Here is a 17,652-nt window from a genome sequence, read left to right as displayed (position 1 = left end):
AGATGCGGGTTTAAGGCTATGCCGGGCGGAGCGGGTTTAAGTTTGTGTGGGGCGGGGAGGATGCGGGTTTAAGGCTATGCTAGGCGGGGCGGGTTTAAGGTTGTGTGGGGCTGGGCCGGGCGGGTTGCGGATATATGTGATGTGGATTTAAACTTAATTTTAACTTTCTACATGTTACAATTCATAAGAGTCAATAGAACATTATTTATTAAGATAATTTGTTTAAAGCTACTAAAATAATACAATTTCTTACATGTTTGATAGTTGATCTGTAAAAAAATAAAATTTTAAGTCATTATGTGTCAAACTAATACACTTAATGAAAAAATGAATTTATTTTTATGAATTTTAGTTTTAGTATCAAACTTGACTAGAAAAAGAAAATATCAAAAAAATAAATAAATCATTGCAGCGCAGGTTCATGAGGGGCGGATTAAAAATTTCATGGGTTAAGCTCAACCCGCCCCGCCCCATTGCCATCCCTACGCCCAGCCCAACCTATCCCAGGCAACTAAGCGAGATAAAGAAAGCGACTGGCAATGTGTAAAACCTTGCTGCGGGAGAGTCTTTCTAATGAGAATAAAGAAAGTTTTTGGGCAAGACAAGAACGGAACTCGCCCTTTGACACCAAGGGAATAAGAGCTGATTGTCGGTGATGACTTGGTAAAAGGAATCTATTAGAGAAGGTTCTCAAACCTAGTTATAACCAACGCAGAACCGACAAGTTCAATCGAACAAGATAATAAATATGGTTTGATAAGTCATAATAATCTTCAAGATTTTAATGAGCTACAATTCCTATAGCCTTTTGAGTCTCTTAACAATAATCCTATTTATCATATCCTACATCTTCTCTAACTTACATTGTTCTTTTTATCCTCCAAAAATATTGTCGCACCTACATCGAATTCTTCCAACACACAACCGACAACATTTTTAAATGATCCGAGCAAAATAGGTAAGAAAAGAAGTGTATAATATGAGATTAACAATATAAGAATCAAGATTAGAGATCATACAAAAATGCAAAGAAAATGACATACCTCTAATAGCTGAAAAGTGAAATAGTGTCAATTAGTTACCAAATATAAGCTATATATATAAAAAAAAAAAAAAATTATAATTATATAATAATAATAATAATACTACTAATAATAATAATATAATGTCAAAGAAATGGGCTAACTGACAAGTCCAATAAGTTACAACTAGGGAAGTGTGATGAAGAAAAATGGAAATAGTAAATTAGTTGACATTTATTAACGTTTGTTGGATTCTAAAGCTTCAAAATTAATGTTTTGGGGTCCAGCCCCCACATTGCGCCATATTCTTTTATAAATGTTCCATTATTTTTAATAAAAAAAAGATATGAATTCATTATCGAAGTTGTTCCGAATTTTTATAAAGATATTTTAATTTTGCGTCTGTCCTATTACCTTAATAAACAATGTTGAATAGATATAAACTGTTCAAAATTGTTTAGTGGGGTAACAGGACGGTTGCAAAGTTAAGGTATTTTTTTGAAAATTCGAGACAACTTCAATGGTGACTTTATGTCTTTTTCCTTTTTAATAACTATAGTTTATATATGTTGGACATTCATATAACTATACGACTGTAATAAATAAATATGTCCGTTAACTTGGTCTCATTTTATAAATGTCCTCTAATTTTGATATGTACAAGTAGACACTTAAACTTGTATAATGTTAAATAAGTAGACTACAAGAAAACTATGAATTACATGGGCAATTTCCAGGGGATTAGTATGAAAATTTGCACGAAAATAAGTATCCTACGGATTTACATACTGATCCCGAGGAAAATTCTCATGTAATTCACACTTTTCTTGTCCTATGTGACATAATACACGTAGGACACAAATGGTCATGTAGGACGTGTATGTCTATTTGTTCAACTCTGGGAAAAATGCATAAGTATCCCCCAACCTATGCCCAAAATTTCAGAGACACACTTATATTATACTAAGGTCCGATTACCCCGAACTTATTTTATTAATAATTTTCTATCCCTTTTCGACATACGTAATACTATCAACTAGATAACTTGAAAAAACTGTCAGCACGCGTTGAGCTAGAAGATAGTGCCACGTAGGTCGAGAATGAGTAGAAAATTATTTACACAATAAGTTTGGGGTAGTAAGACCTTAGTATAGTATAAGTGTGTCTCTGAAATTTCAAGCATTGATTTAGGGGTACTTATGCATTTTTCCTCAACTTTGTATAAGTTTAAATGTCTGTTTGTACACACCCAAAATTGGACGGCAAAAATGTGAAATGAAGCCAAGTCAAAGGACATATTTATATATTATGCCTAACCATATATACGTAACTCGACATGAAGGGGTGTTTTTGGCAGCATTTTCTTCTTATATCATGAGTTATTGTATGAGTAACTAACCCTAACCTTTGTTGAATTTATAATTGCTATTTCATTTTGAGGTGTATAATTGAACCAGATCCTTGAGGCTAGAGATTACTAAAACTTTAGTAATATAAATGATAAACTCCAATAATAGAGTAAGATAAACAAATTAAAAGTCTAAGAGTCTTCAATCCTTAGCTAACTCAGTCTTCATTCCTCAGCTAACATCAGTCTGAATCAGAATCAGTTCCATTTAGTTCACATTCAGCTGTAGCAAAAAGAAAACATAAAGGGTCAACTATATGTTTGATACACGCAAAGTTGAATCGATTTTTGGTTCATGTCTAGTATAGACGGAAGGGTCAAAAACACACTTTAAGTAATCGGTTTTTCAAAACTCATATCTGAACCATCAGGTGTGTGAGTTTCCTACCTGAACTATCATCAACTATCGATTGTTCCCGTTTCTCTACTTGAATGATGGGGATGTTTCAAATAGGAAAAGGGAACTACAGATAGTTAAGATGTGTGTTCAGGTATGAAACTTGAAAAATGGGGATACTTTAGGAGTGTTTTTGACCATCTAACTTTTTAATATATAAACTTCAAGATTGTTTAAAGTTTCAAAGGCAATTATTGTACTAACCTAGATCGTTGTAAGAACGAACATCCACAGCTTTGCTTCCTAGGGATTCTTGCTCTTCTTGAATACGCATAGTAGAAGCCACGAGTTTTGCTTTACAGTTCTGTAACTCGATTAGCTGTAGTGAGTAAATATCTGCGAATTCAATAGGGATCTTCACCAAATGAAAGCAATGTCTGATCACTAGATGCTCAAGAGCAGGGAAATGATCATTTGTGGCTTTCCAACGTGTCAGATTTGTACCTTCAATTAACAAAAACTTCAATCGCGGAAATCCTCCTTCAATTGGACGCCATTTTAGGCCACGACAAGCATTTGGTTTCAGCTTCAACACCTCAAGATTAGGCCATTGGCCTACGATGTTCAACTCCTCCCATGATAGACGAGTTCCAACCAGTTTTAACTTCTTCAACTTTGTTGGAAAATGTATTGCACTTGGTACGTAAACAGGCAACTTATGGAATCTTGAACTCCAGTGACTTACCTGATAACGATCAACTTTAATACTCAATGTTTCTAGATGATGCAGATCAACAAGATGACGGAGGTCCATATCTTCTTCGTGCACTCTATAGTCATAAACGTGCCCCCGAATACATAATTTCTTAATGTTTTGAAACCTTGAAAGGATCTTCTTAGTGCAGCAATAAGGGATCAATCCTGAAACGGACTGTATGTTCGACCAAAACAAGTTTCTCTCTCCATCAATGGATGAACTTGGAGGATCTGGCAAATAAAAGTTCCTGAGTTTCAGGTGCCTTAATTCTGTTGTTTCCCAGATTAGTTCCGGGAACTTTATAAATGAGCTAACTGGCCCTCGAACGATGAATGTTTGTAGATTCAACAATTTGCGAAGTCCTCGAGGTATGCCAAAAGAGTTACGAGTCGAAAAGGATAGATACCTCAACAAAAAGAGACTAAGTATCTGTAGGGGAAAACTTGAGAAGTTAACTGAAGTCAAGTCCAAGACTCTGATTAAATTCAAATGACCAAGCTCTAAATTTGAGTTATTACTGAGAGAAGGTGCAGCAAACAGGAAAATCGATCGAATTCTTCTCAAGGGACTATTATCATCATCGGTAGGCATCCTAATCAACCAGAAGCAATGTTTATGTGCAAGGGACCTATAACCATGCTCATTCTGAACATCAACACCAGTTTGTTGCCTTCCTTGTATGCTAATCCATCGATATCCCACTCGAGGAACGGATTCTGTTTTATCATTTCTGATAAACAAAAAGTTTTGGCTTTGTGCTTCTCTCAAGCATAACTCATGGACCAGATCATGAATCCTACATGTCTTGATATTTCTTCCATCTGCACTTCTTTGGCTAACTAAAACTAAACATCTATCCACGAGATCCTGCAAACGGTTTTTAGCCTCTTCTTCCAAGTCACCCTCCAGCTTCAAGAACCCCTCCGCAATCCATAATCTCACCAATCTCTTCACTGAAATTTCACTGTCTTCGGGAAATATTCCAAAATACAGAAGGCATGCTTTTAATTCATTAGGCAAGTAGTTGTAACTCAATCCGAGCACGCGTAGACATTGTTCATCAGGATCTTTCGTTACAAATGACTTAATATTCTCAGCAACATTCTCCCATTCTTCCTTTGTTCTCTTTGATTTGGAGAGAAGACCAGCGACCACGACAATCGTTAGTGGTAACCCTTGACATTTGCTTGCAATTTTCTCCCCTATGGTCTCTAGTTCAGGTGTGAAGCTTTCATTTGCAAACGCCTTGCTCTTAAAAAGGTTCCAACTCTCATCTGTGTTCATGAGATTCATCTTCAAAAGAAGATTACTTGAGCTAGCATAAATAGCTACCTCAGTATGACGGGTAGTCAACAATATTCGACTTCCATTATTATCAATTGGAAAACATTGTCTTGTGTCATCCCATGCTTTATAGCACCATACGTCGTCTATGACAATAAGATACCTCCTACATTTCAATTTTTTCTGTAGTAGGTCTGCTAGCTCTGCCTCATCTCTGCTGTAGACTTTGTCATCGATATTGATTATCGATTGAAGAAGACTTAGCAGAATTTCTTTCACATTGTATTCTTTAGATATAGTAGCCCAAGCACGAACATCAAAACGAGACTGAATCGAAGGATGGTTGAAGACTTGTTTCGCTAAAGTTGTCTTACCAATGCCACCCATCCCAACAATTGGGATGACTTTTAGTTCATCTTTAGAGCCTCCTCTGAGTTCTTCAAGCATCCTTTTCTTTTCTTTATCACGTCCCACCATATTGTTCGAAACATCCAGATTAGGTAATATTTCCGAGCTACTTGTATCTTGTAACAAGGACAACGTCGATGCTTGGTTACCTTTATGGTGTTGAATCTTTTTCGACTCTTTTTGAACACAGTCAATGTCCTTTGCTACTCGTTGCAAGCTCTCACGAAGTTCCTCATGTGCTTTTCCTCTCTGCATTTCATTTTCTGTTATCATTGCTTCTCTTAGTCCAAATTCAATTTTGTCTTCCGCGACATTAGCAAATCCTTTTATCCGCGCTTCCAGCTCTGTCATTGCCATATGATTATGGATTTGTTTCTCAGAGTTCTTGAGAAATGCTTCTATAGAACAGACTTTTTTATGCAGCTCTATGATTTCTTCTCTGAGGTCAAAAGTAAGGGATAACATTGGTGAATCGGACGTCAACAGCAGTTCCATTGTTCTTATAAGAGATGCTATACTTGCATAGGCCATTGGACTTAAAAGCTGCAAGTTATAGGACAATAGTGTTAATATAACACGATTTGCGAAGTTGTGAAAAGAACAACAACAACAACAACATACACGGTGTAATCCCACAAAGTGAGGTCTAAGGAGAATAAAGTGTACGTAGATCCTAAAAAATTTAGTGCTGAACCAACTATATTTTTGAAAGATCCGAGCAACATAGGTTAGTAACAAAGTGGATTGGTATCACTACCTTGGAAGAGGATTATACATAGCTATGAAAATTCATTTTTCTTTTATTTTTCAAGTTCAATCAAATAGTAAGAGCGGATCTAGAGTACAACCTACAAGTTCACGAAACAACATATACAGTGTAGTCCCACAGAGTGAAATCTGAGTAGGGTAGAGTGTACGCAGATCTTACCTTTTATCTCAGAAGTGAAGTAGAGAGGTTGTTTTCAATAGACTCGCGACTCAATGACAAAAAATTTACCTATCAACCAAGTTAAACATTGTTGTATATTAACTTAAGATTATGTACGATAAACTTCAAATTCTGAATTTGCGAGAAAATAGATTGGAGATATGGCATACCTGTAATGGCGAAAAGTTGAAATGTTGTCTGCAATCAAAATTACCAACTAAGTTTATATAAAGATGTAAAAACAAAAGAGTTGACTTTATAGAGATATGGAATAACAAGAGTTGACTTTATAGAGAGGTGACAACTCCAATAATTCCACCTAGGGAAGTGTGTCAATCAAGAAATTAGAAACCAAATATAGAATATTACAAAAATTTATATATTATGGTTTGACAGAAACGTGTAACGCACGTTCCCAAAAACTAGTAGTATATGTAAAATTACTTGAAAATTTTCGCTGAACGTTTAACAAAGGAATACATGTATTTACTCCATAGTACATGGCTCATTTAGCAAGAACAAAATGTAATATTTTAACTGAAACAACAACATGAACCAGTATAGCCCCATGTAGAGCGTACAGAGACTTTACCCCTAACTCAAAGTTACAGAGGCTGTTTCCGATAGACTCTTGACTTAAAAAAAAAAAAAAAGTTAGAGAAAATTACATCTCCTTGAAAGCCACATAATAAAGCTAAAACATAGTAATGTAATGGAAAATTTAAAGTTTAAACAGTATCAACTATGATGAAATAAGCCTTCAACTTCAATCCTTCTGCTATTGAACTCCTTAGCTAATGTCGAAAGAAACACAAAAGGTACAACAACATACCCAGTGTTATCTCACAAGTGATGGACGCAAGGATAACAAGTTCAGTCAAACAACGTAACGTGTATAAGGTTACATAAGGTAATACACATTGAAGAATAAGAAACTACGTGAACTCAGAGTAAACATGGTTATCCAATTGACATACAAATACCCTTTCTAAAAACCTTTCACTTCTTCCAAAAGTTCTTTACTAATGGTTTCTATTGCTTTCAAAAGTTGTTCGCCGGTGGTGGAGAATGAGCATCGGAGAGAGATACAGCCGGATATGGGAGTTGCTCTCCGGCAGGACATCCAACGCCGGTGGAAGTGTACAGGTGTCACTCTCTCCATTGTTGAGTGTACATTTCTTCTTAAAAAAGTGACAATATACCTTCTTTAGTGAAATTACATCGAGTATGTTAAATTACATCGAGTATGTTGTTGGCAAATTAGAACGTTGGGAGGATGTTTCTTGCTTTAACTATCATCCATGGCTGATTTGACATTTTTTTTTGTGCATATTTGGTTATACAAATAGTCTTTCCATGTGCTTGTTCTCAAAATGAAGCCCTTGTGCTTTTCTCGGCGTCAATGGCTACAGGTTCAACTGAACTCAGTACTTTTTACACGAATCATGAATAAATATATGTGAAAGGGAAGGTAAAGTTTTAACAAATATCAAATTATGAAATCATAATTTCATAAGTACAATGAGTTCAATACGGAGAATTATAGAAACTGAACTCATAAAGTTTAAATTCTGGATCTGCCTCTGAACCTGCCTCTACCTGTCTCCGAGTCTACCCGAGACCAGTGCATCTGAAGTCTACTCATCAAACGTACTCATAAATCCACCAAGAAATCCAGCACCATTGCAATCACCACATAATATATCTTTTTTACCTCTGCATTAACAGAAGTGCAAACATGAAAACATGGCATTGCAGCATTTTTGTTAACTTACTTAGGAACTGAATACCAATATGAAACCAAAAGGCACAAGTGATAGTACAAGTACCTGCACAGCCAACATAGTCCACCGGCTTTAAACCGTCCGTTGAAATGATCGACGGAGTTAACCCCAGCGCCTTTACATTGTGAGCACGCCACTGCACCTGAGAGCGATACAGTGTATAAGAAACAGAACATTGTGAACTAAATCCAAGTTGAAATTGGATTATTTCAGGTCTATGTAAGCATTATGAATGGATATCTACTTCTGATGAGTCGGAAATTTGGTATTATAACGAGTATAAGCAAGAAAAAGAACTGTAATAGCAAATATAAGCATGTAACACCACGGTGAAGAACCAGTAAGACTGCAGCATTAGCAGAAGTATAGGAACTAGACACTTTTCACTCAGACACACCGTAATTTTCACATAACTTTGATGAATAATTTGAGATAAGTTCGTAAAAGATGTGTACTCCGATTGAGCGGTCTACATCAAAAGGCAAACTACTACTTGATACATATAATCATTTTAAGTAAAGAAATCCAAGCAAAAGAAATACTATGTTGATTAACATGTAACAGTTGTCTCACTAAGATCTAGTCAAAAATTAATCTCCGGAAAATACCGCTCCCCTCATGAGAATTCATTGAACCTGATGCAACAGTTACATGCTAACTGATCATTGAATATCATTTCCATTGCTACAATGCAATGAACATGAACAAAGCCACAATTACAATATGAAGAAATACTTTATTAGTCACTTGGAATTCACAAATATATGAGCGTGTCTGTCGAGAGAAGTCCGTTGAACCTTATCATAAAAGACGAGTGAGAATTCAAAATCCACCAAATATGCATCAATCACTTACCATTTCCATCACACTTTTGGCAGACTATGCTCTTTACTTTTGTTTCTTTATCACTGTCAGCGGCCTAAAAAAAAGAGTATAGTGTCAATCTCTGGAATAATACAGCTAACTCAACGAAATAGACGAAAATATGGTACAGTCAGATCATAAAAGAGGCGAAATGAAATTTCTGGAGCAAACTGAAGTTTCTACAGAACTCAAGTAAGCCCTTGTGATAACAGGTAGCAATAAGCTTAGGATTTTCATCTTTACGAACTTCCCTATTTGATTTATAACAAATTAGAAACGGCAAAGAGATCCTCGTTGCGAATGAAATTATGCTGCTTGATCCCGTTTTCATAAAATAGAGTGATGAATTGAATATGATGATTGATGCAGATGCTACCACATATTATGTCAGATTTCCGTAAATTTTTACTTGGATGTAGCCATTGCTTATTGATTGAGCAAATTTAATTGTAACTTTCCACTAATATCTATCCATGGAAGTCCAATATTACCTTCACTTCTACGACTCTTAAGTTACTCTTGGAGTTGAAGGTAACATCTTTGATCAATTGAATCTTTCTTCCAGCGCAATTCCCATTTCGATTAATTAAACCTGACAAGTATATAAAATCACAACTACATAAAAGGTTCTGAAAAAGATTGGATCTTTAATACCAAACACGTTTACATTTTACACACAGTTGTAGACTCAAACAAAAAATGACCTAAGAAAGCATGAAAAGGCCTATGCAACAAGTAATTGACAAAATATATAACGACCCGTTAAGCAAAAATGCGGAAAAGAGTACAAGAATAAATAGAAACTGGAATTATACCTGGTTTATTGACAGCGTTAAAGGAAGCTAGAGGTGTGAAACATAAGAGAGTTTTCCGTTAAGGCAATGAATTTCGTTGTTTCTAAAAAGGTTTTCAAATTAAAAATATCGAATCTTTTTTTGTTCCCATCCCCCACTTTGTGAACTACACTGAGTATATTGTTGTTCACATCCGGTGTCATGTACCACTGTTTGGCCCGACTAAATCCTAATTCGCATCGGGAAGTCCCACTTTGAAAATAAAATGCTCCCTAACAAAGATAACTCCATACCTCGCGCTCGAACCCAAGAGGCCTCGAAAAAGTATGAAAGAACTCTTACCATTCCATGGCACCCCTTGTTGGTAAAAAAAATTGAATCTTTAAAACCAAACACATTATGTTCAAAACATAGTTGCAGACCCACAAACAAAACTCAACCAAGAAAACATGAAAAGCCATAGACATCAAGAATTGACAATAAAACATAGTTACCACTAAGCAAAAGTAGAGAACAAATAGAACTTGGAAAATATATAAAAGAAGCTAATTAGTTGTTTCTGAAAAGGTTCTCAATTCTCAAATTTGTTTTAAAAATTGAATCTTTTTTATTGGTTCTCACTAAGTCTTCGATATTCACATTGAAGCACGACTACTGCATTCATACTGCAAAGTCCCAAATTGGGTATAAAAGAGTTACTTCATACCCCAAGCTCGAACCAAAACCTTCAATTAAGTACAACAGGGTGCTTATCACTCATGTTAGTAGAAAAAAAATTGAATCTTTAATATCAAACATATAATGTTTGCAGACCCACAAACAAAATTGAACCAAGAAGCCATAAAAAAGGCCTAAACATCAAGTAATTGACTAAAAACACAAACCCCCATAAACCAAAAAAGGCATAAAAATAGCTACAAGAACAAAGAGAAATAGATTATACATATATGTACCTGGTTTATTGAAAGAGTTCAATGAAGCTAAAGGGGTGAAACACAGAGAATTTGCCATTAAAACAGTTGAATTTCACTTCTTTTTTTGAATTTAATCAGAGAATTTGCCAAAATTGTGTTGGTTTTAACAAAAACATGTAACCTCAGGTTACTAGATAAGGCTCATTCCTTTTTTTGGTTTCACCTTGTTCTAAATATCTAAAAGGAAATGACTGATATAACCTTCATCCTAGTTGTATAAAATATCTTGACTCCGTTGTTATTTTAGTTATCGTGCTTATGATTTAATGAAAATAATTAAATCAAAATATTTCATATTGTCTTTTGCTAAAAATAATGATTTAATATAATTGAGTACATATTTTATATTTTTTATCCTAGTTGCAAAAGAAAAACATAATAAACAATTCGAGATGAAAAAATATTTGATTTCACCTTTATTTTTATTTAATATTTATGAAGAGAAATTAATATAATGAAAAGAAATATTAAATACATAAATATGAAGAGAAATTAATATGATAGAAAAAAAATATTAAATCACAATAAATAAAGATGAAACCTCTTTAATGGGGAAGGTCATATATATAATAAATAAGGATGCAACATTTTTTATGGTTTCAACTGAGTTATATTTTGACAAGAAATATAAATATATATGATTTTAGATTAAATATAAATTTTTTAGAATAATATATATATATTTTTGTTTATTTATTAAATATTAAAAATAAGTAAAAGAATCAACTTAATTTTTAAGAATATATATTTTTCTTCGTGCTAAACACACAGGTCGTTGGTGTGAGAGATGAGAATAACTAGTCTTGGATAAAATTTTGGTGTCTTGTTTGGTTGTCATGTTTGGAATAATTTATCTCGCCATTTATACCAAAGGCGTATTCAGGAGGGGGTCACCAGGTTCGGATGAACCTATGCTCTGCTCCTGAAATCATGCATAGTAGTGTTATATTTTTTAACAAATATTTAAATATAGATATGTGAACCCATATTTGAAGTATCGTGCCGTGCGATTATAATTGGATGCACCTCTCTAAGTGAAGTTAGAAATTTGATTATTTTATTTTTCTTTTTAAAATTGGGTAACACCTCTCTAATTAGTTTGGATAGATAAAAATAATTTTAAACCTTTAATTTAAAATTTCAATTATTTTTAGTGATAAAAACCTAAACGTTAAATCGATCAAATTTATATCTTCGATCCATCTTTTCGTAGTAATGAACCTATCATCTTAAAATATTAGATACACATCTAAATTTTATACCGTAATAATGAGATAAGTTATCCCAAAATAAGTAATTCAAAAATAATTAATTTTGAAATAACTTATTCACGACCAAACGATTCGACCCCTTTATTGATTCATCTATTTTAACTAGTCTTGAAATAACACAAGTAAAACAAGTCTTACAGTTTGCTTTCTTAGTGTTAGTCGAGTATAATCTCTTTAAATTCATAAGGTAGAAATAAAATCTAGATATACTTAACTTTTTTTCAAATTTTGCTTATGAGATTATACTGAGCTTATTATTATACGAAACAATGAGTGTTTGTCATCAATAAAAGTGCACTTCTTCCCACTAATTTTTGCATGTATCTAAAAGTACTTCTTGGAACTTGAAGGTTGTCTTATTTGAGTCACAAGTGAGAACTTAAAAAGACAGTTTCTTGTGAAGCTCATTAATGTATTTTGACTGATATTTACAAATAAAACATGAAAAAAAAAAAAAGTAATTGTATTCAGCTATGGTGAAGCAATGAAATTTTGGAACAAGTAATTTTCATGGTCAAAATCACAAGGCAAACATTTTTCCAAGACATTGTAAAAAAAGGTAATTTACTTAGATGTAATTTATCAATGTACATTCTCTTTCATGTTCTGTTTGTTTATTTATTTACCCTCGATAATCGAGAAATCTCATAATGTCAGCTAACATACGATTTGAAACTCGATGAATGATTATTATATCCACCATTCAATCATTTTCAATATTAGACCTTTTTTTTTAGTTCATGGCAGAGTTCTGCTGACGTATGTCTAACCTACATATCACGTGTTGCAAGTTTGCTACTTCCGTAGATGAATTGAAATATGAGATTCTAAGGTCTCATTGGAGTTGCACATAGAGTTAATATCCTCTTGATCAACTAAGTTTACATCTCTTTTGACATGCTAATCTGCCAATTGAGTGAATAATTACTCGGTATCTGTGCTGATGGGAGTTGGAAGGTACCTGGTGGATAAGTCGGAGTGTGCAAGCTAATCTAGACACCGCGTTAAAGGTTTTGGCTGTAAGTGGAAATGGCTAGGAGAAAGTAGCAAGAGTTCAATGTTGAGACATCATTGTAGACAAATTGAAGATTCTGCAGGTTACACACACAGGGCTGAACTCAACAGCTTTAAGATTCTGCTAACAGATTACTTCCTTTTTCATACATATGAGATGTATTAGTCCTTTATAAGCAAAAAGTGATCCACCATCTGTTGTAGTTTTCGAGACATATCAAAGTCAAGAGGACGAGGCTACTACCACTGAGGGGAAAGGGGAATGTCGATGACAATGAAGCCTTGACCTGAGATCATGAGGTTTCAAATTCAGCACCCAGAGATGTACAGACTTATGATACAGAGGCCATGATCGACTTTTTTGAGCACATTACCTCTCTAACGACTAAAAAATCTATCCCTGATAGTACGTGCTTACGGTGTTAACTTGCACCAGTGGTTGAGGCACTTTATAGCACTTGAACAACTGCATTGCAAGATTCTGGGAAACGATCAACTGTTAGTATTGAGTTTTATAGCTTACCTCAAATTGTTTCAACCACGAGTTTTACCTTGAAACTTGTCAATTTTGTTCGTGGCTTCAGATAACCAAGTGCTGCACGAATCCATTCCCTGGACAAACATGTCTGTTCTTAATAATGAGGACAGAATCTATGTTCTTACCTTCTAATGCGCGTCCTTGAGTTCCTTACAATGCTGTATTTTCTCTCTGTGTTCTATCCAACTAATGAGCTAGTAACTTACGAAAATGTAAAAACTCTTTAGCTCGGTAGATAGAGTTACCTGGTATTTGTGTTGGTGGGAGCCTGTGGAATTCATCGAAATTTGTGCAAGTAGGCTTGGACATCATGGTTCTCAAAAAATAATAATGTACAGGCTCCGTGTAGAAGCCTCAATCACACTGTCTTTCTTCCTCTTTTACAGACTGAACGTAGCCTATGTTGCTCAGACTCTTCAAAAATGTCATTGGTTGCATGTCGGATCCTTTAAAAACAATACATTTGCAGAGAATCCGACACGGGTACGGAAAGATCGGAGAATCCAAGCAACATCAAATGTAACTGATAGTTCCATGTGACACAGTAGCCACTCATAATAGAGAAGTAAAGGTGAATTAATGTCACAAAGCAGATGGAGAAAAGCAATTAAGAGTTTAAGAGGTTTCACCTAACAACAAATTTGACCTCATTAAACAAACAAGTAAAAGTAGAAAAGATGCTATTAATGAAAGTTTATCTTGAAACACCAACTAATCAACTTTTTCTCAGGATCATTAATGTAATTTGACCTGCATACTTATGGAGCATCATTCACACAGTTTCAAAGAAGTCTGAAAACAGAAAAGGAGATAGTTGGTAGGAGGAAAGCTCCATGAAACCATGACATCATCCATACACGAAATTGAAGTCATTAACGGAATTACTCCATCCGTTTCATATTATTTGACCCCCATAAGAAAGCTTTAATTAGAGATGTGCTATACTAAACTAACCTCGTTAATGATGCTTTCAAACTCTATATTTGACTACTAGTACTACTTTATGTAATTATTTAATACTAAAGGTAGTACGAGAATAAAAAGTAATAAAACTCTGGTAAAATGGACAAGTAAAATGGAACGGAGGGAGTATATTACGTGTACTTAATGATCAACAAGTTCACCAATGGAAACAAAGAGAACAACACAGATCAAAGCAACAACCTCTACAAAAAAAAGTATTATAAATAGCCTGTGCACACATTACATATGGGGTAACCAAAAAGCAAGAAGTGGGAGAAAACATCCTGCCACTGTCTAAAAGTCATCAAACAGACAAATCAATTTTCCTACCTTCTCTTTTCATCTCTGATTTACCCAACCACAAACCTATCAGCAAAGTTAGCATTGTCATAATCCCCTCAACATGGTATCAGTCAGCCTTCCAATTCATACGAACTAAAAAAAGTAGAGTTCGACTTTGAACAACTGTCGCATCAGGTTTTGTTCTATACCAATCATTCTAAGCTTATAGCACCGAAAAAAACATGATAGTTGATTGTTTAAATCGGTGTATAGCAGATATTTTAAAATTTTTAAGAATTGATGCTCCTTCCAGAGTTGTAGCAGAAGATTATTTGTAGATGATAACCTTCTCAATCTGTTTTTGTGCAGTGTGCATCTGTACCATGTTGAGTGCAATGGTTGTAACCCACACTCTGTAGAAACTCCCGGATTTCCTTAGCGCTGCTATTGCTGGCTTGCAACAATCGCTCATCTTCCTCGTAGATCAGGTAAGGTGCTTCACCTTTCTTCCTTGACAATAACTTTGATGCTCCCTTAAGTACATGATACTCCCAACCTTGAACATCTATCTTTATCAGTAGTACACGCTCCGTTTCTTGGATAACCTCATCAAGAGGAATAGTTTTTACTTGAACTTCAATCTCTTCATTTGACTTAAAAGCCAACTTGGCACCGGTGGCAGATACTGCACTATTGTCAAGTCTACCAACCAACTAGAAACAATACATGTACAGAAGAAATTTAGCGGGTAGCCAACAAAACAACAAATAACATAATAAATAAATCTGAACACAAGCCGTTATCTCTTGATTTTTTTGAACTTCCCTTTTCAAAGTCATTGAATGAGAGTGTCATTTATTTATCTCATTCAAAATCGTGTCATTTGAATTTTCATCTCTCACATAACTCCAAAATAGAAAAGAAAATACAAGTTCGGACAAGTAAATTGAGGAATGTTAATGGTAAAAGTCAAGACCTAGCTACATTATATCCAAGTAACAGGATTGCTATTTAGCAAATTAGTAATATTATCAAATATTTTGCATAAATAACCAAGCTAGGAACATAACTGCTAAACAAAAACCAAGAAAAACAGCATCATTCAAAATTTAATTTCGTGTAGCTCTAAAATGATAAAGAACAATACGAACAACGAAAAAACTACTCATGATTTCATATAACTTAATCAATTCAGTCCAGTTAATCAATGATTGTTATCGCATAAAGGTCAGTTCTATAACTATGATATGTCTGATTTACACAAATTCTATTTAGCAAACTAGTTATACTATCAAAAAAAAACCAAAGACAAGCAAAAAACAGTCCAAACAGTCCAAGAAAAAAAGTAACGGAAGTACAAGAAACAACATATAATAACAAAATAGCAATAGTAACAGAACGAAAACTAAAACAAAACACACAATACAATACAAGAAACAACAGATAGTAATAGAAAACGAAGGACAAGTAACTACAAGATCAATAATATGAACTCCAAATACTTATATACACCAAATTGAATTGAAAACTACCTTGTGAAAGGTAATATTCCCATTATGATCAGAGACAGCTGCTTCATAAACCTCAACTAACTCTCCAACTCTATTAAAGTAAATACCTTCACAAATTTTCTGCAAATTCTCAAAAACAGGTTCAAAGGCCAAAACTTTAAACCCCATTACAGCAGCAGCAAAAGTAGCCATTCCTACATTAGCTCCAACATCCAAAAAAATCCCATTTTTACCCTTCATCTTTTCCAACAATTCTTGCACAGTCACAGATATATCAGGCTTTCTAAAGGGTTTTCCTTTAAGTACCCTCTGAATATTCTTATGAGGTTTTTCAGGCAAATTTCCAAAATCTGAAAGTGAAAAAAGAAAAGGGTATTTCACACCTTCAACTACACTAGCTATAACAGGGTAAGCTTGAGGTGAATTATAACAATCAAATGGCTTTAAGGGGAGATTAAAGATTGGATTTTTAATGGATTTGAGGGGTTTTGGATTGTGGGGTTGGGTTTGTGATGTGAGATAGAGGAAGATAAGGAGGAGAAGAGAAGTGAAGAAAAAGAGAAGGAGATTCTTGGGGGTGAAGATCTTGATTTGTTGGTTTCTTCTCCATGAATTTGCCATTGAAAAACTCAGTTTTTTTTGAAGAAATTTGAGAAAAAAGATTGGATCTTGAATTGAAGTGAAACTTTTAGAAGTGTGATTTGAACTTTGAACACTGTTGAAGAAGAAGAGGATTTAATGTGACAGTAAAATATTTCACTAAATATAATAGATTTTAATAATTTATATTTTATTAATGTTGCTATTGATATATATAATTAAATTAGTTACATTTTATCACTTTAAAAATATTTAAATTACAGAATTTTGCTATTATAATTATAATTTCTTCTAATCTAAAAAGAAAATCATGTGGATACATTTGGCTCTTTTTTTGTAATGTGTATTGAGTTTGAAAATAAGTAAAATAAAGCATCTATATAATAATTAATAACTAAAATACCTTCATTTTTACTTGTTCTATAATTAGTTTTTTTAAAAATATTTAACTGATAATTCATATATGTAACTTTTTTAAAAGTAAAAACTAACCCTCTTCGATTTGGTTTTTCTTTTTCTTAGTTAATGTACAATAGAGTGTTTCGAAATTACTGTTAATTAAAATATAATGCTTGAATTAAAATTTATCGAAAAACGTTATACAAGTTTTGATGGAGTAGATTATAACACCATCCAAACTTATGAATCACACTTGATGTGTTTGTTACACGTCGAAGAAAGTCGACCTTAAATTTCAAGTATGAAAATTGAATTTTAAATAAGTAAATAGTACAAGAGAAGCAGACGGAGATGGAAATCGATAGTTTAACATTCAGAAAAATTAATTTTAATTTCATATATATATATATATATATATATATATATATTAAAACTTTACGATCTAATTATTTTGTTGTTTAAAGTCGAGAAGCTCGTTGATTAATTCATATAGCGAGGGTCAAAATTGGGTGTC

At 33.8% G+C, this 17,652-nt stretch overlaps 3 protein-coding genes across 4 annotated transcripts; all 3 read right to left on the bottom strand.

Moving 5' to 3' along the window:
* Positions 1 to 2,496: 2,496 nt before the first annotated feature.
* On the bottom strand, positions 2,497 to 6,439 carry LOC107006746 (putative late blight resistance protein homolog R1B-16). The gene is made up of 4 exons (XM_015205261.2): positions 6,315 to 6,439; positions 6,145 to 6,213; positions 3,032 to 5,759; positions 2,497 to 2,653 (listed from the first exon to the last, which is right to left on the bottom strand). The coding sequence occupies exons 3-4, from the start codon at positions 5,745 to 5,747 to the stop codon at positions 2,613 to 2,615; spliced, it is 2,757 nt and encodes a 918-aa protein (XP_015060747.1). The 5' UTR covers positions 5,748 to 5,759; positions 6,145 to 6,213; positions 6,315 to 6,439; the 3' UTR covers positions 2,497 to 2,612.
* A 1,136-nt stretch (positions 6,440 to 7,575) lies between these two features.
* On the bottom strand, positions 7,576 to 10,718 carry LOC107007683. The gene is made up of 5 exons (XM_015206394.1): positions 10,540 to 10,718; positions 9,284 to 9,384; positions 8,784 to 8,847; positions 7,974 to 8,070; positions 7,576 to 7,860 (listed from the first exon to the last, which is right to left on the bottom strand). The coding sequence occupies exons 1-5, from the start codon at positions 10,595 to 10,597 to the stop codon at positions 7,782 to 7,784; spliced, it is 399 nt and encodes a 132-aa protein (XP_015061880.1). The 5' UTR covers positions 10,598 to 10,718; the 3' UTR covers positions 7,576 to 7,781.
* Positions 10,719 to 12,884: 2,166 nt separating this feature from the next.
* LOC107005534 lies at positions 12,885 to 16,888 on the bottom strand. Of its 2 annotated transcripts, XM_027913900.1 has the most exons (5): positions 16,161 to 16,888; positions 13,629 to 15,341; positions 13,397 to 13,457; positions 13,220 to 13,326; positions 12,885 to 13,132 (listed from the first exon to the last, which is right to left on the bottom strand). In XM_027913900.1, exons 1-2 carry the CDS (start codon positions 16,758 to 16,760, stop codon positions 14,979 to 14,981), a joined length of 963 nt encoding a protein of 320 aa, XP_027769701.1. In that variant the 5' UTR covers positions 16,761 to 16,888; the 3' UTR covers positions 12,885 to 13,132; positions 13,220 to 13,326; positions 13,397 to 13,457; positions 13,629 to 14,978. The 2 variants fall into 2 exon arrangements, with proteins under 2 accessions (XP_027769701.1, XP_027769700.1); XM_027913899.1 differs by having other exon boundaries at positions 12,885 to 13,326.
* Positions 16,889 to 17,652: the final 764 nt, after the last annotated feature.

The sequence above is a fragment of the Solanum pennellii genome, chromosome 12 (assembly GCF_001406875.1).
Source record: "Solanum pennellii chromosome 12, SPENNV200".
Taxonomy (NCBI): Eukaryota; Viridiplantae; Streptophyta; class Magnoliopsida; order Solanales; family Solanaceae; genus Solanum; species Solanum pennellii.
Note: the sequence above shows the minus strand (reverse complement) of the source record. Positions and strands in the feature narration are given on the sequence as shown.

Bases quoted from the DNA above. Each gene is read 5' to 3' on its own strand.
- LOC107006746 (XM_015205261.2), bottom strand. From the start codon at position 5,747: ATGGCCTATGCAAGTATAGCATCTCTTATAAGAACAATGGAACTGCTG. The intron at 2,654-3,031 runs GTTAGTACAATA...TTTTTGCTACAG, and splicing joins TCGTTCTTACAACGATCTAG to CTGAATGTGAACTAAATGGA.
- LOC107007683 (XM_015206394.1), bottom strand. From the start codon at position 10,597: ATGGCAAATTCTCTGTGTTTCACCCCTTTAGCTTCATTGAACTCTTTC. The intron at 9,385-10,539 runs GTACATATATGT...TATACTTGTCAG, and splicing joins GAACTCTTTCAATAAACCAG to GTTTAATTAATCGAAATGGG. The intron at 8,071-8,783 runs GTAAGTGATTGA...TATCGCTCTCAG, and splicing joins CCAAAAGTGTGATGGAAATG to GTGCAGTGGCGTGCTCACAA.
- LOC107005534 (XM_027913899.1), bottom strand. From the start codon at position 16,760: ATGGCAAATTCATGGAGAAGAAACCAACAAATCAAGATCTTCACCCCC. The intron at 15,342-16,160 runs GTAGTTTTCAAT...TATTGTTTCTAG, and splicing joins GGAATATTACCTTTCACAAG to TTGGTTGGTAGACTTGACAA.